Genomic DNA, 26,971 nt, shown 5'->3' on the forward strand with positions numbered 1-26,971 from the left:
TCTGTGCTCAGAGCCTCGTCGCTGAGCACGCTGAAAAGAAACAGTGTTGCCAGCATCAACGACGTTCCCTTTCCCAGCCTGCCGATTTATCCTGAAAGAAGTGTCCCAAAACTGCAGCAGGTGACGTGCTCTCAGTCACAGGTGGAGTACAAGAATCTACTTGCCGCTTACAAATAGCTGTGGAAATCAGCGGCAGAGGCTTCCCAGTATCCCCCTACTGATGCCAGTTTTTGTCTAGTCTCAGCTGGCAGCAGTCCCTGCTCATCCACACTCCCAGTTGTACGGAGGTGACAATAGGAGTGTGTAGCCACACTTCAGGTTAGAATTACAAGCTCCTGGAGGCAGAGATTTTCTTACGTGACAATGCTATTTACACTTGAGTCCTGTCCATTAACGGTGGATTTTCACTGATCGTGTCCTGCTCTTTTACCCTCAAAGTTAAATCCTTTAAAACATTTTCAACAGGGATCATAGTGGGGTCAGGAGGAAGAGTGCAGGAACTAGCCTGAGGCTCACTGCCTTAGAGGATTCACCTGGTGTGGTGTTGTTCTCCTTCTGGATTTGCTGGAGCTTGACAGTTTCCTAGCGCTGAGCCATACCTATGCCTCCAGAAAGCTCAGGTGGTACCACCTCTCCCTTTGTTGTTACCTTGCCCCTTTTGTCCAGAGCTCTGTTGAGGCCAGAGAGTTGTATTTAACTGAACAGTGAAAGAACAGCAATACATGTGTCTCTAGAAGAGCTGCAAGATCTTTGCATGTGCAGAGCTCCTGGAGAGGTTTCTGTTGGCATTTCAGTTTTCTGGTTCCTGTTTCATGTGCGTGATTTGTCATTGGGAGTGTGCAGCGAAGGGGCAGTAAAAGGGGTAGGTGAGGGATGGGAAACATGCCTGTCACTAGATGGCATAGCAGGGCCATCTGAGAGCAGCCGAGAGCCTGCGAGGGCCTCGGCAGTGATTTCACAGCCTTTGCTGTAAAGGTTCTTGTCCTGCCTGTGCGCTGTAAGCCCTGCTGGCCCAGGCAACTCACCCTCTCCTGTCATTTCCAAGTAGTAAGAACCGGGCATAAGGAAGAGAGAGGTTGTACAGAACAGCAAGCTCTTTCCTTAACCCTGTCTTTCTCTACAGCTTCAGTAACTGCTCTTTTTCAAAAGGAAAGTCTTAAAGGCTTATTAAAATGGTAAATATAACAATTGAAGTCTGGTAGCCTACTGCTGGGACACAAAGAAGGACTGCCTGCAGTGACTTGTGAGGAGGATGACAGCATGCTGTGGTGTGCATGAGAAATCAAACATTTCACTGAATCTTAATTATGCTCTTTTGCATGTTCTACATTTGACCACAAGATATGAGAGCACATCTTGCCGGATGAATCTTTTTAAAGTACTGATAAAACACCATATAGTGTCAATCACCCTTGAAAAGAGAAATTTCATTCACCATTTTGAAAGGAAAATGTTGTTTGCATGTTTCTGAATATAAATGGTCTTTAGCCCTTCCTGAGGAACTCGTTTCACATGAAGCGACTGCACCTGCCAATATAATTTGTATCTTTATGAAAGTATTAGACTTACTGGGAGTCTCTCAGAGACAGTTAGAGAAGTGATATTCCAAAGTTAGCATGCCAGGTGTAGTGATGTGTGGAATGGTGTCAATTTGTTCCCAAAGGCAAATGTGGGCTTCTGTGTTCCTGAGGGCCTCATGTTCCTTAACAGAACTAGCATTTTCTACATAATCTAGGTTTGTGCTGGGGTAAATAAGAATAGACTTTGACTGCTGTCATTTAGTCAGGCTCATCATGCTTTCCCATGCAGAGTGTGTTCACAAAGTGAAAACATCCAGATCAGTCTAAAGCAATTCAGTTTACGGTTCTTCAAAAACTAATTTGTCTTCATCCAGCTGGTTGCAATAGGAAGAGGTATTTGGGGACAAATTAAACCTTACTGCAGTTCTACAGATGCTCTTGGGGACTGCATCTGAATCAGTAGTGGCTCACTCTGTGAATCAATGCAAACAAGCAATGGTACAGGAAAGAAAAGCGTTCCAAACACTTGCTCCAGAGGCACAGTCAGGCATGTACTGTCCCGTCCTGCCACTGGGATATAAAGGCTCAGCTAACAAAACCCTCTTAGATAACTCCTCCTCTGCTGCACTCCGAGTTCTCTGCAAATACTGAGTAAATAAGTTGAAAAATATGTTTGTTAATTGTAATAACTCTTTAACTATGAATTTTAGGACCTGGACTGTTCCTCAGTTGGTCATTGCTACTGATGTCCAAGAGGAGAGACTTCAGTAGGAATACAGCTGAGAAGGGGGACACAGCCCTGGGACAGCCCTGTCAGAAATGTGTTCCAGTTGGGGGTCACCTGTGTTCTTCAGCTACTTGTAATACCTTCGGTGCCATTTGGAATGTTAAATAATAGACTCTGATCCCAGCACAAAAGAGGTAAATCACAGAATATTCTGAGTTGGAAGAGACCCACAAGGATCATCAAGTCCAACTCTGAAGTGAATGGCCCATACAGGGATCAGACCCACCATCTTGGTGTTACTAGCACCATGCTCTAATAAACTCACTAACCTCAGGCTTCAATGCAGACAAGAGGTAATACTTGATGATGCCTGTCTATTTCTCAAGGAATTCAGTGGAATGTTTTTGCACAAATATGGCTTACTCACTGAAAAAAGTTTTAAAATATCTGAAATTTAACACTGTTGAGTTCAATGTAGACTTTGGGGCATAAGCAGAGTGGAAAATCAGACTGTTCATGGGAAAATCAGAATATTCTTCCTAAGTATTCCCTAAACTAAATGGTTAGTTAATTTAATGTAGTACTGCTTTTAAAACTGGCCTAAATTCAATTTTTTAATTTAATAATAAATTTTTAAAAATCCATTTAAAATCTCCTAGCATTGAAATGGGTAGCACAAAACTCTTCTACAACATAAATGATCTTTGATTTAAATTTATCTAAGAAAGTGTGTTTGTTTGTTTGTTTGTTTAGGTGAATATAAATCGACATTTTCTGTATTTTTCATTTTGTTCAGAGAACTAAAATATATGCATATCATTGTTGCTTTTATCAAAGCTCATATATTCAATATACTCAAGTTGCTTATAGTAAACATTTTGATACATAACAAACCTGTTTAATTAGTCTGTGTAGACAGGATAGAAGCTGCATTTTCATGCCAAAGCCATGATTTTCCCTGTGTTTGCAGACTCATCAATCAAAAGTGACAGCAGTAAGAGCTGCAGCTGACAGCTTGCTGAGCCCCTGGTTTGTGGTTTAACTGCTTCAGTACTGGCAAGCCCAGTCATCATCCCGAGTTTGTCTGGTCCCTTAAAGCAGTGAGTAATCTGGCGATGTTGGCCCTGAGTGCCATGGGATGGCAGCACGGAGTAGGCGAATTAGGAGAGACGGGAAGATCCCGAATTGCTTTGCGTTTCCATTCCGTGTAACGGTGTAACTGCAGGAGCCGTACCCCGCGTGCCTGGATTCCGCTCAGGGCTCACTGCAGCTTTCAGGCGCACCATACCTGGGTGCTGACTCCTCTAGCCTCTCTTGTCTTCTCTTTTGTCTACAGACTTGTGCAGCAACCAATCCCCTTCTCAAAACAGCATGTCTAAAAGCAATAAGCAGAATACCCCCGTCAGTTGGTATTTGACAGGGAATGATTTATGATCGTTTTGCAGGGGTTTTGTTGCTGTCTTCTTCAACACCACCTGCTTGTTCGAAGAGCTTGCTATTTGTCTTGACTGCTTTTGCTCAGAGAACCTTTCATAAATTCTTACTATATTTTTTATTTTTCTTGACTTTTGTCTCTCCTTTTCTTTTTTTCACAATAGCTTCTTCAGGCACCACACAGTACCAGTTTCAGAATCACGAGGGAATTTACAGTGGAAACATATGCTACTCCGTGAAAATTAGTTTAAATCAGCAATCATATTTCAGGCAGCCTGTTTAAAGCAGTTCACTTTCCTTAGTTTTCCCACTCCTAATCTCACATTTTCCCTATACCAATCGACTGTTAAATTGTCTACACTGCATCGTAGTCATTGTATCCATTATAGAGAGCAGGTGGCAATGAACTAACTTCCTTTGATATGGCACATTGGATCCTGGTTTACCTCCATCTCATTTTGCAGGAGTATTTGCATAATTTATTAAGTCTAGATTTTCCCTCTTTCCAATTTACAAGAACATGAAGAAGGGGATGGAATATAAGCTGTGAGTAAGTGAGGAAGGTGTTCCTTCAGTCACTCAACAGTGAGTGACTCCTGTACCAGTGATACACTTCTGTCTTCTCTGGGTCACTGGCTGTCAGTTCAAACCAAGGTGGCTGAAATAAACTCGAGAGCTATTTTCTGCTTTGGGCTGGATCGTTCTGTTTTGTTGGTCTCTGACATGCCTGTCTCTGTCGGGCACTGGTGTCATGCTCCAGCAGAGCAGTACAGGTCATAATCTAATAAGACTTTGGTTCTGTTTTACCCTCCTTCATCTCTTAAAAGCAGACAAAGTGAGTTGGCTGATACCTGACAAATGTCTTTGTTTCCTTCTTGGGACTTTTAAGCTGCATTGATTTCATCAAGGCAAATTAAGCACAAATGTCTTCACATAGGTCTAAAAGTAATCTCAGGTAGGCATTAACTCAGTTTTCTCAAGGAATTTCCCCATCTATTTTTTTGGAGGTCTCTGTGTCCAACCCAAACCCTTCCTCCTTACCCTGCAGGAGTGGAGAGTTCATGCTGTTCATGCTGGGAGGTTAGAGAGGCTTCTGCACTCCAATGTGGAAAGGTTTCCTTGTCTCCTCTTTTGTGTCACGTCTCTGTATGGTCTAGACCTCACCCAGATTCATCCCTCCTGCAGTGCTTCTCCACTTGACTGCTTTCCGTCAGATTTTTTATCTATACCAATGTCCTGACTGATGCTTTAAAATTGCAGCTGGACATTTAATGTTAACTGAGTGAGTTACTTCAGCTGTAGTGATGATGTTGTTTTCAAACTTTCTGCAACTAATGGGTCGTTATAAGTAGTAATAAAGGTGTTTGTTGGGGCCCTTGGAAACACTCAACCCATCCTAATTATAGTGGTCAGCAAAGAGATCGAGGCTGATAAATGTGTGGGAGGGGGCACAGAATAGTAATGATGAGAGGAGTTGACAATAGTTGCAGGAAATGTTAATTATACGCTGGTTTACATGAACTTTCTCCTCCCCTTGAAAACAAAGCTCATTTTGAAGACACTTGTAAAAGCTGTGCTTTAGGAATCAAACTCCCTGATGTCTCAATAACTGGCAACATCCAGAAATATAAAATTGCAGTGGAGTAAACAAAGAACTCATCTGTGCATGGTTGTTTTAGTCTCAATTAAAGCTGGAAATGAGATTTTGCATGCCTGTGCTGCCACATTAGGGCCAGTGCACAGCTTTACTCTGTGGATTTAATCCAGATTCTGCAGAGGAGAAGGCAGATTTTTCCACTGACTTCCATGACCAAGTCTGCTGTTGATTTGTTCTGATTCCTGAAGGGCCACATCCTGTCTGACAGATAGTGCACTTCTGCAGGTAACTGTGCAGCTGCAAGACCCCTTTCTGCAATTGCCGGAGTGTGCAAGTGCATTCGTCTGAGTGACTGAGCAAAGCAGGTTACATGTGGATGTTTGCATGGATGTTAAATTCTAGTGGAAGATGACAGTGAGAGGAAGGTATACAATAAAAATAAGATGATGAGAAATGTGCAATTAACAAATTCTTACCCTATAACTAAATAGTATATATCTGTGTTGTTCATATTGTTAAGAGATTGCACTATTACTGTTCAAAGAAGCAGAGCATTATAGGAAAAAGCTGGCAATTTTCTGGTTAGTCCCTTAGCCAAACTCCAGAGCCCAAAAGATTTTAGGGTATAGGTAAATCTGACAAATACTTAACTTCAGAACTTGTGCTTATGTGTGCTTCATAGTCACAAGACTGTCAAATTCCAAATGGCAGTCAGTCCTCTGAGAACGATGTCTGTAGGAGAAAGAATTGTTGTACTTGACCGATAGTATGTCTGCAACACTGCAGACAACAGAAAGAAATTAATAAGTAGAGATGAAATTTTCATGCAGATACTGGAAGAAAATGTACTTTTGATCAAAACAAAAATCTGGACAATTTGAAATATGGTTTGAATTACTTAAAAAAAGTGGAACAATTTTTAAAATATGTAAGCTTTGCTGTTGCCCATTGTTACCCACCTGGGAATTTCTTCTTTCCTCTTTTTCCCTTATTTTGGACATTTTGTAGCAAGTGGATGTGGTCTGATGTAGTAATGTTCCCTGAGGTTTAAAAAGCATTCATTCATTGCTGAAAATGGTATATGAAATGGTATTCTTCAGAGGAATCTGTTTTTCCCTGATAAAAGAAAATAGAACATTTTAAAAGGCATCATATACAGAAAGTGTGCAGAAGGAAGTTGAAGAGTATGGAAGGTCCCCAGCTATCTTCTCTGAGGACTTCTTTAGCATTTATTAGAAACCCCCTGTCAATAGAAGAGGTCTGTCCATTGTCACGTATTAAACCACATATTATCTCCAAAGTTTGAAATTGCTTGGCAGACCATGTTAAGTGTGGATCAGTCTGGGAACATCTAACTTCAGTGAAACTCACTGAAATGATTAATTATTTTTCTTCAAGGTAGCTAAACCATATGGCAAAACTGACTTCTATAACTGAGGAGGAGCTCCAAGGTACTGCCTGGGGAGCAACCGTATTCAAAGGAGCACTTCAGGCACCTGATGTGTCTTGATGGTATTGAGAGGGATGAATGTCAGTGGAAACTACACTCATTTGTTTATAAAATAACATTCTAGCAAAATACTGACATGCTGTAACCTCTTTGAATGTACAAGAAGTGACATGAATAACTCAGAGCACTCAGTAACTGCACGTTAGTTGCAAAAATCAGTAAGTCTATTGTTTAGACCCATGAACAGGAAATCAGATTTCTCATCAAGTTCCCTACGAAGTAGGTCACAAGATGGCTGTGAGTTTAGCCCAGATGCATAGTTTTGTGTGCCATATAGGTAAATATTTAAAAACTGAGTCTATCTATATGCAAATCATCCTTCCACTTCAGAACAGTTCTAAGTATAAACATGTGCTGACCACCAGCATGCAAAAAGATTGTGCCTAGAAAAATACTTTTTGATGTTAATTTGTTTATCTTTATTTAGCTTGGCTTGGTTCTATGTTTTTCACACTATTGCAGTACATTTACACAACCAGTAAGGACACTCAGAGTTGACTATTCATATTTATTGAATCATTCATATCAAGTAAACACTTTTGGGAGTCTAACCACAGAAAGTAAAAGCATTCCTTTGAGAGGAGAGAAAATCCTCACTGTAAGGAAAGGATCTCTTCTTGCTTCATTGTTAAATGTCCGAGGAGAAGGCATGATTTCAAGTGTGGACACATCAGGGTGGGAGTTCTAGCGTGGGTGTACACAGTCAGGGGGGTCACAACTTGCAGCTGAGATGCTCAGGGATGCAGTAACCCTTTACACTGTGCAACTTCTTAGGTGAAAAGGGTTTTCCTGTGCCAGTTCCAAGTCAAACTATGAAGTCACTCATCTATTCCATTCCTGTTGAAACAGTTCCTGTCTCTCTGCAGTGCTTACTGTCTGGACAGATTGTAGTGCACAAGGGTTCAAGTCTCCCAAATGTTATCATCTAGAACTGAAAACCTACTAGATTTCATGTTGTTCTTTTTTCTCCCTCACTATTAATTTACTGATTTCACTGATGTGAGAAACCATATAATTATTTCACTTCAGGAGCATCAGAACAGAAATTTAAGAGCCTGTTTTAGTCATTTAGGAACACATAGTTGGATTATTCTGGGGTCCAGGCTCCTAAGGAAATAAGCACTCAACTTCCTAAAGTGAGGAGTTGAAGACTCAGTACTCCTGTTCCATTCAACTGTGTCCTTCAGTCCCTTTGCTTTAAGTGTGTGACAAAGCCATTAACTTCAATGGGAACACTGATGCACTGAAAGGTAGGTGCAGAGGTCAGCAGCAGGAAGCCATAAGGGAGTGAACAGAATGTTTTAGTGATCTGGCAGTTTACTTCACCAAATGCAAATGGTACACAATTATTTTCTCATTCCTGTTTCACTCTCCCATGCTGATCTCTTTCCCGGGTGCTGACGTTTTTCTTCTACCCTGTCTCTGCTAACATCATCTACTAAATCAAGCAACAAGCTGCCTTTGTTACAGGTGAAGAACTCAAAAAAGTTGCAGGGGCCTGTATCGTCTGAGCTGTCAGAATTCCAGTGCCTTTTTCCAGGATGCTGGCCTTTCTCACCATATTGGTCATTTAGGTCTACCTCATAATTCCAGCTTCTTTTGCTAGGGTGCTGATGCTTGTACATCAGATACCTTCTGCCTGGATGCTGTCTTTTGGATAACTCATTCATGTAGGTTAGCTGTGGCCGAGGGCTGTCAGCAATCTGATCCAACAGTGACCTTCTGCCGGGAGGCTGGTGCTTTTTCAGCTCCAGATAGACATCAAGGTTGTCTTCTGTCTCTCTTTTCCCTGGATGCTGCCTCTTCTGAATGTCTCCGTAAGATGTGTCTTTCTCAACATCTCTTTTTCCAGGGTGCTGTCTCTTCTCCAGTTTGCTTAGGTACTTCTCGCCAGGGTGTTGTCTTTTGGAAAGCCACTCTGAAAGAGGGGCTTTTGATTCTGTCCAAGGAAAAGAATAATGTTAATGAGCCCCCATAAACCTCACTAAGGAAGTTGAAATGGGAATTTGTGGAATTCTGTGATACAGGATCATAACCTGCTATTCTTTGAAAGCCAACTCAGTAATTCCAGCTACCAGTCATAACTCTGTTAGTATCTCATACTCATTCTTTTTAATATTTCAGGTCTTGGATCTACATGACCAACACTCAGCATTCATGTGAAGAGGGAGGAAACCTTTTTCTGTGGGCACTTGAGGCCAACTCCTCTTCCACTCTGGAAGGGCTCTGTGCTCCTTGTTGCTGGCAGGCATCTATGTGCTGCTTCTTGCAATCCCCAAGTCTGATTTCCTTCCATTCCTGTGACTAGTGAGAGCAGAGCATTTGCAAGCTGGGAGGCTCAGACACTGGAGCTGCCTCTAGCCTTCCCAGCTGTGGAAAAAGCCTACTTCTACTGGGGTGTAGGAACCAGTGGCTTGAGGCAGTAGGTGAATGGCAGCATTCCCATCTAGACCTGACATTAGGTGGGTCCACAACTGAGGAATGTCCTCTGTGTGTCCTCTTAGAGCTTCCCTAGGGAAGTACTTGCTAAACAGGCAGGGTTTCTGTGACAGGCTTCTACCTTTTTATTATGTAGTAGCTGTTTAGTGATGGTACAGCCTTGCCTGAGCAGGGAGATCTTAGAGAAGAAAGTACCTTTGAGAATTCTGTGTCAGTGTATTGCAGCAGCCCTCTTATTCTTCCCCTCCCCTTAGTTACAGTGGTAAATATATAGATATATTATATTGGAACTTGGAAATCATACCTTGGATATAATTATCTCAGCCAAGTGCTATGCCAGCATCAGCAAAGAAATGTCCCCAGTGGGATATATACCTTTATTAGTTTCTTCATCCTTTTCAGCTTTCTTGAGGACAGACTGAAAAATGAGGCTTTCAGATCTCTGAAGGATGTCATCCAGAGGACTCCTTCTCATGGTCTCACTCTCCTCTGGAAGGGGCTGTCTCCCGTTGAGGCAAACACCCCACAAGGTCAAGCAGAGGAGCAGCAGTGGCAGCTGGATAGATGGCATTGTGGGACGGGGGTTCCTGCAGCTTCTGTGGAACAGAGAACAGCAGGGGAGGAGGATGGAGCAAACAAACCTAGCAATAACAGCAATATTTCCAGACACTGGAAAACAGATAGAGCACTGCTGTAGGGATTGAAGTCTCTTTGGATCCTGCCTCATTTCTGTTACTAACCTCTAGTTTACCTTATATCCTCCAAATTCTTCATAATTAAAAGCAGGCACTTGTTCATTTTTCTGGCAGAATAAATATGAGTATTTTAAATACCTAACTTCCTGAGTCACAAATAATTTTGAAAGCCAGTGATTTTGCTTTGCCTTCTGCCAAGAGACAAACATAATTTCCCCCTTGAACTTAGTGTTAACTGTTGCCCCACGAGGTACAGACACCTATACCTGCACTACCAATCTCCATCAGGCAATTCCCTTTGCTAAGGGTTCATTTTAAAATAATACTGAGAATTGCAGCACTTTCATTACAGCTTTAGTTAAAGCCAAACTTTATTAGTCTACTAGTTTTTCATTATCTTTTTCTATACATTTAAAGTAGCTGTGTGCCTGGGTATTTGTCAGGATAAGAAGACAGCTATGCTCTGTGGGGCAGAGAGATTTCTTGCACTGGAGAAGCACCTCATTTTTTTCAGAGACATGATAATAATAATCATATTCTCTATTACCTCTTGCCAGACAACAAATGCTTTTCTATTTCATTTTGCTAGCACTGAATTCCTATCACACTTAGGGGATTATTTTACAGTAAGCAGACTTCCTTCAGTAGAATGGAATACATCTTAAATGCTAGTATAGCAGTCATATATATCTTAATTATTGTCTATCTTCAGAGCATGAAAGAAATGCACCATTTTATGAAGTCCTACACATTTTTTAAATAGAGAATGAGTTTATTACCTCTCTTGTTGGCAGGATTCTGTCACTTCTGAGGTTCTTGTGTAACAATGTTAAGAATGCCACATAGGTTGTTTGGCTTAGAGCAATCTTTAGACAGAAAGCTAGAATCTGCTAAAAAGGAAATTACTTGGTAAATTACCTGGTTTGCAGATTTTTGCTTGATGCATCTGCCAAGAGACTGATAGTCCTTTAAAGCTGTTTGCACATCTGAGCTTCAGAGTTGCCCTTTTGCTGCCACAGACACACAGAGTATCCAACAGAGCCGTTGCTGTGTGCTCCTTGGATGGCTTGCATCTCCCTACTTATACTGCACCGCCTCTGGACCCTTTATGCAAATAGCTCTGAGGTAGTTTAGGGGATATGATGTGTCGGGGCTTTTTTTACTGCTCTCAGCTGCATTTTGAATGTATTTTAAGACTTGGATAGTTAATTGCTGACCTCCATATATCCATGCTCGACTCCCAGAAATTGTTATTTTCCCATTCTCTAAAGAGATTATGTTGAATTTTATGTAACTCAGGATAAAGAGAAGGAGTTTTTTCTCTGCAAAACTAAGCTTGTGTGTCCTCTGTTAAGCAAGTACTGTGGAATAAATGCAGAGAGGTAGGTTAGACAAGAAAGACAATGATAAAAATATAATGGATTTTATTTAAATAAGTTTGCATCATGAGTTCTTATTCTGAATGACACTACACAGTTTCTGACTCACAATTCCATATTTTCTTGGCATAGGGTTCCACAAACAGTACTTTAGAATATGGAGTGCATAGCGTTAGATATTAAAACATGGTTATGTTGCTGCTATGTGCTTCAAAAAGCATTATACTATTGTAACTAGAAATAAGACTCCCTGTCTTTAACCCATCTGTCTATTTAAGATATTCTTCCACACAGTACTACTGAAAACAAATCATGCAGGGGGCACAGCTGCTTGGCGTTTCCTAGGTGTAATAACTCCTTAAGGTCTCTTGGGGTATGACACCTGAGTTTAAAAAAATTACTGTATTGCCCTTAAATTACAGTGACCATTGATGAAATGGGAAAGTGCCTGTTTTCGTTCTCATTAAAATCTCCTTGACACCTTTGAGCTGAGGACTCCCTTTGGAGAATAGGGGTGAAATCCTGTGTTACAACTACATCTCCATGCAAAGCTTTTCAGCAGGTGCAAAATTATATTCACAGTGCAATGCCCAGGACTTCCAGCCTGGCCAGCTGTGCTCCTTTGCTAGACTTATTTTTGTCTTATTCTGAACTGATTTAGAGTTTTAATACTTTATTTAAAGAAAGAAAGTTAAAATTAAGCTCCTCAAAGAGTCTTCGTTTTTCATGAAAAATGTCCTTTTCCTATTTCACAGGTGGAAAACTGTCTATTTTTAATATGCCATCTTTATTTTTAGAATTCTGTTTTGTTTTTCTTTTGCCACATTTTTTTCAGTTTCATTTTCCCCACAGGTGATTCTTCTCTTTGAAAGATTTCTGGAGGTTTATTTTATAAGTGTAAATGTCCTTTCTTCCCCCTCACTGCACAATTACTCATGACACTGAAATGAATTTGTGGGTAGGAAGGAGAGTTTTTCTCAAACTCTAGAGCCTTCCAAGCTGTACTTTTCTGTCTGTCACAATCCACTGACACCCCAGACTTGCCCAGAGCTTGTGTCAGCACAGGATTTGGCTCCCAGTCCTCCTGGATGTCTATGGTAGGTTCTAGAATTACACAGAGATGTCCAACTACTGCATTTCACACCTATATACAGCATTTCAACACCACTGTGATCCTCGACCCCTTTGTCCAGCTGCTGTATTTTATCACAGGTGTATCAAGTCCCTTGAGCTGCTTCATCAGCTCTGTTGATGAAGTTCCTTATTTTTCTTTTAAACATTCTCAAGAGCACACCAGCTTCTCAAAAGGCTTCTAAATGAAGAAACTGAGAGGCAGACAACTCCTTCTGAAGCAGTGAGCCCCTTCCATGTGAGCTGTGAGGCCTGAGGTTTGTGTCCCTCCCCTCTCCAGCCTCTCGTTGCTGGAATGGCTGACTCGGGTCACTCTCACGGAGGAGCAGGAGCCTGGGGCCTCCACCTGTGCTGAGCACTCGCCCACCTCAGTCTCAGTGTTCATAGCAACTGGGCCTTAGCATTGGCTCTGTCACTGGGCACACAGTTGTTGGTCCCTAAAAAGACCTTGAAGGTGAATAATGAGAAAATCTGCTGCTAACCCAAGTCTGATCTCCATTTTAAAGAATTTAACTGCTCATGTGTTGTGCAGTTAGTCAGCCTCGACATCCTGGAGTCGGGCAGGAAGTTCTCCTTGGCAGATTTTTGCATTTTTACATCTTCCTTGGGACACCTTGCTCTGGTCACTGTCAGAGATTAGCTGAAGTACCTTGCTCATTTTCAATATGGCCATCCCTGTAGGAATCCCAAAATATAGAAGTTGTTATGGGAACTGCTCTTCTGTTCTCAAACTGTAAGATAAAAAAACATTCATGTGTGGAATTAAAGGGCCATTGCATTTGTTATCAGTTTACTGAGAGGTGCTGAGTTTTTAAGTGGCTTGCCCTTTGTCACAGAGCCGTAGTTGTAGAGTCAGAAAGTGACATCAGAATCCATTCACTTATCATTCCTTCATTGAAACAACTTGGGTTCTCGGTAGTACCTCACAAGACACACACCCTTCTCATTTAAAAGGTTGTCTGCATGACATTACTTCTGTGTGAAAGACTGAGAGAATTATGTCCACTGGTTACTTAAAGCATTCAGTTAATTTTTATTAAGTGTACACTATCACTGGGACTGAAGTTTTCTATCTTCTCATATCTTTAAATAATTTTATCCTCTTGGATATTTACTGAATTGTATTTCTTGCAATGGCTGCAAATCTAAGCTGTTCTGTCTGAACTTCTTGTTAACAGTGCTGTAAATTAGGAATGACTTGTTTGCTAACAGAAATAGAGGCAAATCAGCTCTTTTATTTTCTGTGGAAAATGTAAAAGCACAGCTTATTTAGATCACTCCTCCCAATTTGTTCCTTGAATTGGACTACTCATGCAGAAAATGACAGAGATGGGTATCAGTAATAGGTGGACAACTCACTCTCTTCCCATGTGATCCTTCCTAACATGCAGCTTTTCCTGCATCACAACAGGTAGTTTGCCCTGCAGGAAGATATGTCGTATTTTTGTGAGAGGTATAATTCCAGCTTCTCTTCATCTGATTTTAACAACATCAAAGTGTCAGAGTGGGTACAGCCACGGTGATCTTTAGATGTATAGTTTTACAAGGGAGGCAAGCTTTCAGGAATACAAACCTTTCTTAGACCTGAGGAAAAGCATTCATGTCTGAAAGTTTGTCTCTCTTAGGACTTAAAAAGGACTTACAATCCCCTAGAACTGTCAGCTTTTCACGGCTATAGACATCACTAAAATAAAAGAAGACTCAGAGTTTTATAGTTTTGCAAACATGGAAGTGTTGAAGCTTAATCTTTTGAATTCATTGAAACTAATAGAAAATCCTTTGAGGAAACTTAATATATAGAGAAAGTAGGCCTTCTGTTTTAAATAATGAATAGAATGAGTATTGAATGAGATGAGAACATTAATTTCTGTGTGGGGAAAGTCTTAATAGAATTACTGAGTAAATTCCACATGGAACACGTACACAGCTCCCCTCACCAATTTCAATCCATAAAGGGAAGGCTATTGTATTAGAAGGAAAGGGGAGTATCCCACACAGCATTAAAACTGTTGTCAAAAGGTGTATAAATAACATGTTGCTTGTATTGGCTAAATAGTTTTATTATTTCCTAAGGAAGCAAATACAAAACACTATGACATTAATACCACATACTGGTTTACTGACAGATTTTTCAATATTAAACAGCATATTATGGAGCCAGAACTTGGCAGGTTTAATTGTATACTTAGGAGTCAGATTAACTCACATTTTGTTCCTTCTGGGATGGTGGCAATTTGGAATTAAAGATCTCAATGGATTCATTGTGGTGCTCCTTTATTTTGTAATTATCTTCACAATGTTTATGCAGGGTCATTTCTATAGTTTTCCAGTCGAGAACCCTGTTATTTGGAAAGAAAGTGCCCATCTGCAGAAAGAGTATCACTGTGCCCTGTTTCTTGTTGCAGGCACAGTCCAGGATCTTTCAAACCAGATAATGTCACTTAATGAAACAAACAAGACCCTATCCCTCCAGGCACCAAAAAACTCCAGCTGCCCAGCCCGTCGTTTTATCACAGTTGCTAATGACAGAACTCAAGAGCTTCTTCTTCACTTCCAACAGGGAATTAGTCACTGGGCAAAGCAAATTTACAGCTCAGTTTACCTTGCCAAAATACAAGAATAGATTCAGGGAAATTTGATTTGGTTTGATAGAAAACATCCAGTTTCCTTTCAAAAGAAAGTTTGACTCACACTGTCAGGTAATTTTACTAATTTTACTGGGTTTTACTAATTAACTGTTCCTGTCTTTTTTTTTTTATTACCTTTATTTGTCTTAGTAGTTACTAAGTTACTTGATCTGCTCATTTTGTGATGGCTTATATTTGTTCACCATGTTATTCTTCCTGCAGTAAAATTAGTCATTTTGTCTTTTCAGCTTCTGATTTTTAAGAGTCCTCTAGCACAGCAACAGTGAAGATCAGAGTCCTGTTATGGTAAGTACTATACCAAAGTAAAACTGAAACTGTCTATCCCAAGAGAGTTAGAATGAAGTCTAAATGTATATATATACAGCTACATATGCACCTACACCTATCATACTTCTCTACATTCACCTGAAGGTGTATGAAATGATTGATCAAGCAAGAGGGTGGAGTAATCATGTCAGTTGTGCTGGGCATAAATGTAATATTTCAAGAGTTCTAGTAGCTGTAAATCAGCATCAAGACATTGAGGGCCAGATTACAGTTGATTTGTGAGCTTTGCTGCAGTATTGCAAAAGGAAGAAAGAAGACAGTCATTTTATCCTGGCAAGAATTTCCTCCCCTGTATAAGAAAAGGCTTATAAGAAAGCTGGTCACTTGCCATCATCAGAAGGATGGAGACATCTGCAGGAATCTGTCCAATTCCAGCATGGGCCATTTATGGGAAGGTTTTAGCAAATAGTAGTGATACAGTTTACAGTTTCTGATACCCTCCATTAGTCCCAGTGTGTCTGCAGAGCATGTGGCAATGAGAATAGTTAGGGGTTCTTTAATTCCATCACTTGCAACCATCACTAATGACACCAGTGAAACTGGAAGCTGTTAGAATCCAAGCCTTCAGTGTACCGAAGATATGGATGAGTGGAATCAAAGATGTGGATTGGTGGAATCAAAGATGTGGATAAGTGGCTAGAAGTCAACTGAGAAATGCTATGACCTGTACTTGACTAACCACAGAAGCCACCAGAGATCTAATACAGTGCTGATGTTTGCATTGTGCAGAGCACAACAGGTCAGGAAGTGCCTTCTTTGGTGGGTTAAGTGGATTACCTGGTTAATATGAGGGAAGTTCATAGAGCAGTCAGTGTAGAACTGTTCCCCTGCCCAGTCATTGAAGATTGATGTGAAACTGAGAAAACTGGAGGGGGAGGAAGAAGATCCCCACAACCAGTTGTTCAAGTAAGATGATTTTGATATTGTACTGTGAGCTACATAATGACAAAGACCTTTATGTAATTTGCATCTTTATAACTTTCATAGTCATTGTAATAACAATAGGCTTTTGCACTGGTGCTTAATGGGTTTGTTTACAAGCAAACAGTGTGAGGTGAGAATCAGTCGGTATTCAGCTGCCATTTGGGGGTGGAGATTATTATTAAAGCTGTTCCATCGGCCAAATATTAGACATCATGCTTGAGCGGACCATAAAGGCACATATGTGGTCAGTGAGGTCCCTGCTGAGACCAGGAGTACTATTGACTTTTAGAAATGGCTTCTGTGATGTTCTTGTGGATTGCTCTTCACGACTGTCCAGCTGGCACACTCCATGCATACCAGGGGAAGCTGAGTGAATGAACATGTAGCGCTGGAGTAAAGTTCCTTGAGTCATTTGATACTTGCTTCTGCTGAGAAGACTGTGAGGCACAAAGCCTATATGCCTCTCAGCTCTTTTCTCACTGCCTTCCCCCTGGGTCTTTTGAGCTGAGCCTGAACATGAACAAAGATGCATTTAAAAGTAGTTAGGCGATGGTTTGCAGACGCAAACTACAGCAGCTGTTGTATTTTTATAAGCACCAAGCTGGGAGGCCACATGGTTATTTGGTTGAGTCTGAGAACTGGGACAGCTGATTCTATTTCTGTCTCTCCCACTGAATTGCTCTGGGACTGTCAGTGACACATTAAGGCAGAAATCCAGCTGTAGTTAAAATCAGAGTCAGATTTTTCATAGATGGTTACTGAAGTTAGGTAGACTGTAAATACCTGAGTTTTGTGTTCCTTGTCCACAAATGAACAATACTGATACGATACAGTGACTTTTGATGCTTGCAATGTGCTTTGAAAGTCACAGGTCATGACGAGAGAAGTAAAAATTCTTGTTTATATTTGGGTGGGATTTTTTAGGGAGCAAGTAGAATTCACCAAGCCCAGTTGGCCTGATGTGCGAATTTAAGTCAAGAAAATGGTAAATAGAAAACTCGTGTTTGATTGGACTCCGATGAAGCTTTGTTGTGACCAGTTGTGATAAGAACACAATTATACATTATATGTATGTATATAATAAGTATCAGCAATTTCACAGGATTCTTTCTGCAAATATCTGATGACTTCGATAAACAGTTTTCTTCTCCAGATTTCTTGTTTTCCTTGTCTATAGCTGCTGTCAGATTTGAAATGTTCTATGTTGGCATCTAAATGGTATGATCAAATTCTAGAATGCACTCCTGGAATGGCTGGTGATGGTCTTCATAGCCTTGAATGTACAGACAGCTGTAATGCATCAGTGATTTTCAACTTTGGTATGAGAGAGTGCAGGGATTGGAATGACTTCAAAGGGATAAGAAAAGCACATTAGTAAAAGCAATCCTTTTGTTAAATTTTCTCTATGATGATCTATAGGTCACCTAGAAAATGCTTACAAATCTAGAAACTGCAAAAAAAGTAAAGCAACTAGAAGAAGTAAAAAAATCCTCCTGGGAGTCACTTTCAGACCTGCATTTCCATGACAGATTCAGAGACCACCATGCAAGATGAGGAGTTAGAACTTTCATAACATTACATTTCTATAGCTATTATTCAAAAATATGACCCAATATTTTGACATTTGAAATAGCTTATCAAGGCAAAGAAGCTGACAGACTGTTTTTAAAACACCTTCTGAAGATCTCAGCAGTAATCTGTGATTATTTCTGAGCTTCCACTGCTCATGTTGAGTAAATGAAGCTCAGGTCTTATTTTATGGACAGATTATGAAAATGCCAAGGATTGCCTGATAAGCAGGTAGTGCCATTGATCACTAACTGTACTTAATAAACACAATGCCATTGTCATTTGAATAACAAATTATCTCTAAGACAATGTCAGGGTAAATCTGATTGACCTTTTACAACTACTTATGCTTTTATTGAAAAACAGTAACTCCATCTTCATTAGAATCAATTCCAGTTCTGCTTGGGGCCAGGTATAGAGCAAAGTAGTTGCATGGGAAGGAGGAAGGCATGTAGCAGTTTTCTTTACTTGATGGTAAAGCCTGTAATGGGGAACTGGAAATCACTGCTAAATGGATGCTAAGTTAAGGATACCTACACCTGTGAGTGTGTTATGTAGTTCATCTGGAACTGAGCTATATTAAGTGTTTCACACCTCTCGCTTGCTTCTGTCAGTGATGGTCCAGCTGCTCTTTAGCATGGTGCAGTGAGAAGAATCAGCCCAGCTCACTGCTCTGTCCTTAGTTCTGAATGCTTTTGTCACCTCTCTGACAGACAGGAGTGACTCTGATCTATCTAAGCATGAGATCTTCACAGAATGCTGCAAAATGAAAAGTTCTCTACATCCCTTATCATTTCTGCCTACAAGTACATCACCCCGTGTTCAGGGGCTGTCAGGTCTTCCAATAGTAAAAAGGTTGTTTAAGGCTTTTGAGTCAAGACTGGTGTGAGACCTTGTGTAAATTTAAGAACAGAGATAATCTTGCAGAGAGCTGCTTAAAGGTGTTTACATTTGGCATTTCTGTTTCCTGTCTGTAGTGTGAGATGAGTGCCTAACTTAGAAAAAAAAATGTGGGCTGGAGTCGCAAAAAAATGTGAAATTCTCCACTTAAAGTGCTAAAACCCCAGTGTTGACGACAGGCAATGTGAATTTTGCCCTCTGGAAGCAAAACGTAGCATGTGTCTTGTGGGGGCTAGAACCTGTCAATAGCTGATACCCCAAGAGTAGACTTTACCTTAGTGTTAAATAGGGCATTTCATGCAGCACAGGTGTAAAATGGCTTCAAGTCCAGAGATCAGAGTCTTGCAGGAGGCACCTTCTGACACGCAGGCTGCCTGGGACAGGCATTAAGTCCGTCCCAGCCAGACCCTGTGCAGCAGTGGTTTCAGAGGAGCTATGAACTGTTTGTAAAGAGGGCTCTGAGTTAGCAAGTCCTTTTTCTGGCATGGACAAAGAAGCCAGTTTTCCCAGTCAAGCCAGGTGCAATGTGCTCATTCTGTAGTGGACTTAAATTGCAAGGTTATTGAGTCCTTTTAGCCTTGGGTAGCTGCAGACCACTTAATTACAAGGTCAGTGGTCTACAGTAGTAAAGAGTTTGGGGACCTCATGAGGTAAAACAGCATCTGATCACACAATAAATCATGGTTTATTTGGACTTCTGCTTCAGAATCTAGACTACATGGTGTTATTGTTTGGACCTTCCTACTATAATAATTTAGCAGTCTGCAGGACTACAAATTTTGTTACCACTGAATTCTGCTGTTCAGAGTTTTCAGCTGCCTGGCAAATTGACAACACAAAAAATCAAAACCAATGTAATGACCATGAATTTACACTTAAGTGATGAAATTTTCAAAGGGTTATCCTTCCCATTTAGACACAAAGGAAGTAGCCAGATTTGTTCAAGTAGTTGTTGTCTTGGGCACTTTGGTCTTTTGAAGATCTGACAACACATGTAATAGTGGCAGCCTCTAGGTATCAGATACCATCCTCTCTGTATGAGAGCAGAAGCAGAGCCCTACTATAGCATGTGAATCAACTTTAGCCCTTGAAATTGTATCACAGAATAAGTCTGTGATTTTAGCAGAATTTAGGTGCTGTCTCCTGGAAACCCAAGTGAAAAGATGAAGTTAAATGAGTGATATTGTGTCATCTTATTTGTTTTGCCAGAGGTTGCTAAAGGTCTTTAGTTATTTAATGTTTATCTGCTTCAGAAAACATATTAATGTCCTTGATCACATCCATTCTTCAAAGACACTGAGATAAACAAAAGTCTCATGAAGTGACTGCCCATTATTTTTGCTGCGATATTCGAGGGTGGGAGAGGGATCAAATGAAGTTGGTATTTAGTCTCAAAAGAAGGTTTCTTTATAGTGATGCTAAAAAAAATAACTGTTTTATGAAGCTTAGAAGACCTTGGAAGAAGTATCCTCTCAAAAAAATCTTTTAAGTGCTACAGCAGTTGGTAAATTCTCTGTTTTAAATTGTCACCAGCAATGTTTTGTAGCCCAGCAGAATTGAATTTCTCCCCGTCAAATCTGCCTTGATTTCAGGTTCAAGACTGAATTACAGGTGAGGTTGAGGCAATAATTTCAACGCAGTTACATTGTAGATGAATTTGCTTTTTAAAAAAAATTAAGATAAAGGTTAAGTAGCATGAGGCTAGAAGTATAGGGTGGGGTTTTGTTTGTTTTCTTGCCTAGGAAATAGTCTATTGTTTCTGGTCCAGTCTGGAGTAAATTTTGTATCTGGTAGGCAACTGCAACTCCTCTGTTCGTTGGTGTTGCTTCCCAGGATTTGGGCTGTGGTGGGCGTAGCAGGTGACAGAGCTAGGGAGGTACTGCTGTTGAGGAATCCACTGGGTGCAGGTGACTCGAGGGGCAGCTGCAGTGAAGCTGCAGTTTGAACTTTGGAGGTGAGAGCCCCAGGCAAGAGGCTGTGAACTGCCAACCTTCTGCATAGCAAAGAGCCCAGGGTCCTGTGGCATAACCAGGTGAGGGACATTCAGAGACATGGCAGGAGCCAGTGAAGCAAAGGGGAGCTATAGCCATTCTATAATCTTTAATATTAATAAATTAATATTGTCCTCGTGTTATTGAACTTTCAGCATCCCAATGATGCTGGGAGTTTTCCAACCAGATGTGCTTTCTCCAGGGTCCTTGAAGCTGCTTCGAAGTACAACTTCATTGCAATTCATTGGCAATTCTCCTGGTTCTCAGAAGTGTAAGAGTTTAGGCTTGACTTGTTCAAACTCATATTTTTCTTATTCTAGTAATGTTGGCACAAACCCTGTAGCCTGTCTACCAACGGGGACAGAGCACAAATAACAGGCAGTTTGTGTTTTTAAAGAGACTCATGTATCCAGCTAGGGAAAAACAATCAATGACCATTTAGATGTTTCTGACTGAACAAGATGTCTTTAAATTAAGTCTCGCATCTCAGACTTGGAAACAAGAACACTCTGATTTCCTAATTTAGCCACTAAAGAGCAGAGAAAGGAGTTTGATTGAGTTATTTGGCCAGGTGACATATATACTTCCACCAGGGTTCTTTGGCAGGGGAGCATTTTTCCTCCAGGCATCTGTCACAGTGAACAAACTGCTTTTAGGGGAGCAGAAAGACTGGGGAAAAGACTAAAATACTCAATTGGTGACCTTGTAACTAAGCAGCAGTTCATGATAGTTCTCAGATTTTTTTTCTTGGTTCAAGAAACTCACTAATTTTAGAACTAATTGTTGATGCAAGGAACAGAGCACAGTCACACAGCTGGAGGCATAGAGGGTAGAATAGGGGCAGCTGGTTTTAGACCAGCATAATCTGTGTTACAGTTAACCATAATCAGATCTAATTGCACGTAATCACTGAAAGGACAGTCTCATTCTTTCTTCCTATCCATACCACTCCATATTCTTGCTTAAATAAATTGTAGGGACTGCTCAACCCCAGTTGATTTAATTTAACATACTGATCAGATGGATCAAGAAGGGTTGGAACTTGGCACAGGGCTAGGCATTCCCAGGACACAGACTGAAATGCTACTCTGCTTTCATCCTCATGTAGTAAGACCTGCTCACTGCAAGTATTTCTAGGGTTGCAAGAATTTGTGCTGTTGATCTCTGCTTATTTTGTCAAGGATGGGTGCTGTGTTTACCTGCTTATTTAGAAAAGAGCTGGATAAACCATATGTACTAGTATTAGGAATTAAAAGCCTCTTGGACCTGCTACTCATTTGAGCCACAAAAGGGGAGCTGCCAAGTTGCTCTCATAAATATCAGAAAGTTAGATCTTGTATGGAAATAAGAGCCAGAGTGATTAAGAACTGATTTGCAAAGCAAGCAAGGATTACAAACTTGTTTGTTTTCTCACACCTGCTCTCCCCTTCAATAGTACAATAAAGCAAGATGTAGCTAATGCACCTTCTCCCAAATTGGATAATGTACTCAAGGGAATATGAGGCTTTGAAGATCACACCACCATTTGCCCAATTATACCTAATAACAACACATTGTTCCTGCAAAACGTGTCTATTCCTTGGTAGGTTACATTTCCTTTCAGCCTTCTACCTATTGATCCACTGGTACTTCATATAGAACAAAATTCTTTGTTGGCAAGTCATGTTTATGAGACTAAAAAAATCATTTATGTCACCTTCTTAACATCTCGCCAAGTCAGCGAGAGGAAAAGCTTCTTGTATGGAGCATGACAAATTTTTGCAATCTTTGTAAAACAAAGCAATAAACAGAATGTCTGTATGGTTTGGACTATACAGATCATTCATATTCTGTGTTCACTATTTATTTGTGTGCTTTCTGTTTTTATTTCATAAAGCATCTTCAACTATGTGAAGAAGGTGTCTGCACTACATAGCACTTAGAGTAAATGATTATTTAATCTTGAACTCCAAGTAGGTATACACTCCATTACAGAAAATGAGATGTTTGCTAAGCAAAGCTGCAGCATCATGAAACTTGAGGCGTATTTACTTCACTTTTTTTAGTGGGAGTAGAAGGACTTGAAGAAAGCTGGTGAAATGATATATCCCTAATTAAAACATTTTTATGTCTGTCTTCTGTGAACATTCATGACTATGAGTACAGTCTGATAAGTAAGGGCAGGTTGGATTCTGGTTGCTCTCAGAAATTATCTCCTGAGTTACTCTTACTAGTTGTAAACTGCAACAAAAGAAACAGTTTTTTACAAATGCAGAACCATTTTATGACTTCACAGTTGTCACAGTAGCTCACTGCTGTGATTCAGCACTTTCTGGTAGGATTAACCTCAAGCCACTGCTGTGGAACCTTGCATAAGTGAAAAAAAGCATCCTTGCCATTTTCAAAAGTAATCCTGATTTTTGCCCAGCCCTAACTGCAGTGTAGTTCCATGGCCGAGGAAATAGTTTCAGTATTGGCCAGCACGCTGATTCTGTTTTCACTAAGTTCCCCCTGGAACCCACTGTGGAACATGAGCATTCCTGCTGCCCCTCCTGTTCCTTGTCCCAGCTCTTCCCATGGGGTAGTTGGAGCTGGTTCTAAACTTGGGTGATTTTATTAGGTCTCTTCAATTAGATGAACTTCAAGACTGAACATCACACCCAGCCAGTACGTCTTAATAAGTCAGGCTCACTGCTTGAATCCATTTTGTCTCCTCCACAGACTTTATTTTCTGCATGCATCCTCAGAAGGATGGCAAACCTGGCAGGCTTTACTTACCTGAAAACATGTTTTTTCTCTCCCACTGTATGAGAACTGGGAGTTCAGCACTCAGTGTCACAAAGAGAGAAACTCATTACGCCACCAAATCATTCCTCCCAAGCTGTCTGTCTGCATATTGATCCCTTGATCTTAAGTAAACCCTGTAGTTAATCATAATTACTCTGGAACATCTCATTCCAGTGACTGGATCAATGTCTTTAATGGCCTCCTGCTGTGTGTAGCTGTCATGCCTGGCCACCTCTGTGTCACCTGCTGTTGGAGTCCAGTGCAATAACCTGCCGTGGTGGTGAGAATGCTGTCAGCCCCTTCCCACTCACTTGGGGCTCGGCTAGGACACAGCATGAGGCCTCAGATGCAGGGCATTTGTAATGAATGTCCCTGTGAACTCCACGCTGTTCCTAATGCCCAGCTGGGACATTTCCCCCCACGTCTCAGCCGGTCAGGCCTAATGGCTGTGGGATGCTTGTCATGAACCTGCTTTGGGCAGAAATACAGATAAACATATCCAAGTTTCCCTTTTCATCCAGAGGGACAGAGTAAAGCAGAGAGTAATGAGTCCAGGGGCTCACTGAAGGACAGAGGACCAGGAGGTGAGCCGGGCAGGGGCCTCCCAGTACAGCACCTGAGTGTACACCTGTGTGCAGGGAAAGGGGCTAAGGGTGGCAGCCAGGGCCAAGCAGAGCATCAGGGCAGCTGGTGTTGATAAGGTCCAGCCAGAACATCAGTCCACAGGTCAGGGTCAGGTCTAGTGCCAGTAACCAGGGTTACACAGTCAGCTGATTGCCAGGCGGGTCTGTATGCCAAGGCAGGTGATGTGGGCTTGGTAGACCTGGCCACAGCCTCTAGACCTCTCTTGTTTGTCCTGCTCAGGTGCTGGAGGAGGCCTGGACCTTGGAGGCCTCTGACAGCTGTGCTATGGTGTTCAGCTCCTGGCTCTTCATCCTTTAGTGAGCAGCCGGCCCTTGCTGTGCCCTGGCAGTGACTGAGGAAAGCTTTTACTCTTTTTACCCTTTTCCCTCCTTCTCCCATTGTAAAACATGAAGCTTAGGGATGAGATCTGAGCAGTCAGACAATTTTAAAGCAGCAGTTGCAAAACAGAATGGTGCTCTGTTGCCTGCTTACCCAGAGTTAGACATGTGCTAATCTTAAATTATTTCTGAATCTTTCTGATAGACAAGGCCAGTTGTGTGTTTGTTATGCACAAAGCTTAGTCATTCAAAAACTGTCAAACAAGGCTGGGTTTTCTGTGGGACTTCTTAGGTTTCTCAGGGGTGTGGTTTCTTCTTTCTATACTATTTTGATGATACATATCCCATCTTGTTTAGATGGGATTATAGAGAAGCCAACTATATTTGCTATAAATTTCTGTAAGACCTACTCTAACCAGATCTAGTATAACTTAGGAAAACTTGTAAGTGCTGATGCTTCCCACCAACTTCAATGGTTTTAGCACACTTACACACCTAGAGAGTAAGAAATATTTGGATATGCCTTAGAAGTGTAAACACATAAATCTGTAATGGTAGTGCAGGAAAAGCTTTATATAAAGTATAAATAAAATTTAAAAATGCATCCGGCCTCATACTCTCTTAGTCCTCTTCACCTGAAAGCAAAGTGCCATTCTTAGATGATAGCTTGGAGCCTGAAAGAAATAGGCTACAATAGAATTTTGTTCTCAAGGAAGGGTGTCAGCTGGGAATTTGTCCTCTTAGCTGTATTATAAACGAGCTGTCTTTGTATGCTAGTAAAGTACCTCTAATGAACACAGGGCAAAAATTTTAAGGTATGCTTTAAAACAATTGCAAGTGGATTTGTAGTACATTACTTACCTGAAAGTCAAGAACTGAGCTTGCCCCAACACGTTGTTCCCATACTCTGTTCTTATGATGTTATTTTACTGCAAGCTTAATTCCACACAGATAATGAATTGGAGTGCCTCAAAGGTAATTTTAGGTTAATGCACTGGAATTGAACTACATAGTATTGCATAGCCTTTGTGCAGCAGTCTGTATAGAAGCCAGTTAAGTGCTGTAAAACTTGGTGCATCCCTAGATGCTGTAAACTGATCAAGGTTAAAAGTGGGGTGGACAGCTTTTCAAAAGAGCTTCTGAGCACTTCTTTATTTAGCGTAGAAATGAACTGTCACAGCCCTTTTTATGCTACTGAAACAACCACTTGTACTTCCCTGAAGCCTTTATATGAGGATCTTGTCTTTTACAAAAGCAAATTTTGTTATTGCTAGTTAGAAATACAGAAAACTGAGTTACAGCAAGGTACCGTAACCTCATTCCTATCTGTAGAATGCAATTTTAATTCTGGATTTAAATATTCCAAATTCAGGTGTTGCCATCCATATCAGAAGTTGATAACCTGAATTCACTATGAAATCTATCATTAGTTGCTCACCTCAGGCTGTCTCTTGGTTCCCCAATACTCTGCACTTCAGGACACACAGTGTCCTGTGTCCATAATGCAGCTCTCAAGCTAGTCTTACTCCCTTGTTCTCTCTCATACAGACAGCTAAAACGGAAGACAGGGAAAAAAAGTGGAAAACAAGGACTTCCTGCATTTTGCATTTCTTTTTTTCCCAGCCTGATTTGTGCTTCTAGACATACTGAATATTCAGCTCACAGAGTAGAGCCAAAGCCAAGCCTACCCCCAGCAGTCTCTTGAAAACGGAGAGAACATGCTCGGTACAAGTCTGTCCTTCACAGTCTGTTCCCTGAGCCAGCTCATGTGGCCTGAATAACTCAAAGGCCTGCAGTTTCCACATTTTAGCTGTATCTCAGCATTTTAGTGGATAAAATGTTCTTGGGTATTTCAACTGAAGTTTGAAAAGAGTTTTGTAGGGAAAAAAATTATGCAGAAATGTGTTTGTGAATTTATAATAGTCAGATTTGATTATTGATTTCTAACTGACCTGAATCTCTCCATGTTTCCTAAATCCATCCTAGCACAAAATTGGTTTGAATAAAACCCTGCTTTTACTAACCACTCCCCTCCCCATTTGTGTAATTCAGTGTTACAAGCTCAGCTCCCTGTAGCCTCTTTGTGGCTATAAGGTGTGAGGCAGGACAGACGTGTAGATAGCAAGAGCAGCTGCTGGCAAGAGAGTGCAAACAGGCAGCAAAGTCCCTGTGGCCCTTCCAAGGATGCACACAGTCACTTTGAGTGATGCAGTGCTGTTGGGTGTTTACAAGGGTTCAGACTAATGAGTGGTATATTAACATTTGATTAATTATACTACATTAGAGAGGCAGTATGAACTCCAGGAGCAGCAGCAGGAGCAGTGCCTGCCCACTCCTTTCCCTGAGAGGGGGACACCACTTGGTTACCCGGTCTGAGACACATGCTATGTTTTATTCCACCTGCAGATCCAGCCTACATGGGGCCCTAAAACCTGTGCTATGATGCAGCTGT

At 41.0% G+C, this 26,971-nt stretch overlaps 2 protein-coding genes across 3 annotated transcripts in view; one reads left to right on the forward strand and one right to left on the reverse strand.

The window, feature by feature from the left end:
* TMCC1 (transmembrane and coiled-coil domain family 1) overlaps positions 1 to 26,971 on the forward strand; it is a 108,074-nt gene that overhangs the window by 415 nt on the left and 80,688 nt on the right. The window contains exon 2 of the mRNA XM_064667035.1: positions 15,308 to 15,365. The gene's annotated coding sequence lies outside the window, so the exon portion shown is untranslated. The remainder of the gene's footprint in view (positions 1 to 15,307; positions 15,366 to 26,971) is intronic.
* TRH (thyrotropin releasing hormone) lies at positions 7,283 to 10,987 on the reverse strand. Of its 2 annotated transcripts, none has more exons than XM_064667061.1 (3): positions 10,841 to 10,987; positions 9,603 to 9,823; positions 7,283 to 8,727 (listed from the first exon to the last, which is right to left on the reverse strand). In XM_064667061.1, the coding sequence occupies exons 2-3, from the start codon at positions 9,796 to 9,798 to the stop codon at positions 8,135 to 8,137; spliced, it is 789 nt and encodes a 262-aa protein (XP_064523131.1). In that variant the 5' UTR covers positions 9,799 to 9,823; positions 10,841 to 10,987; the 3' UTR covers positions 7,283 to 8,134. The 2 variants fall into 2 exon arrangements, with proteins under 2 accessions (XP_064523131.1, XP_064523132.1); XM_064667062.1 differs by lacking the exon at positions 10,841 to 10,987 and adding an exon at positions 10,702 to 10,821.

The sequence above is a fragment of the Pseudopipra pipra genome, chromosome 11 (genome assembly GCF_036250125.1).
Source record: "Pseudopipra pipra isolate bDixPip1 chromosome 11, bDixPip1.hap1, whole genome shotgun sequence".
Taxonomy (NCBI): Eukaryota; Metazoa; Chordata; class Aves; order Passeriformes; family Pipridae; genus Pseudopipra; species Pseudopipra pipra.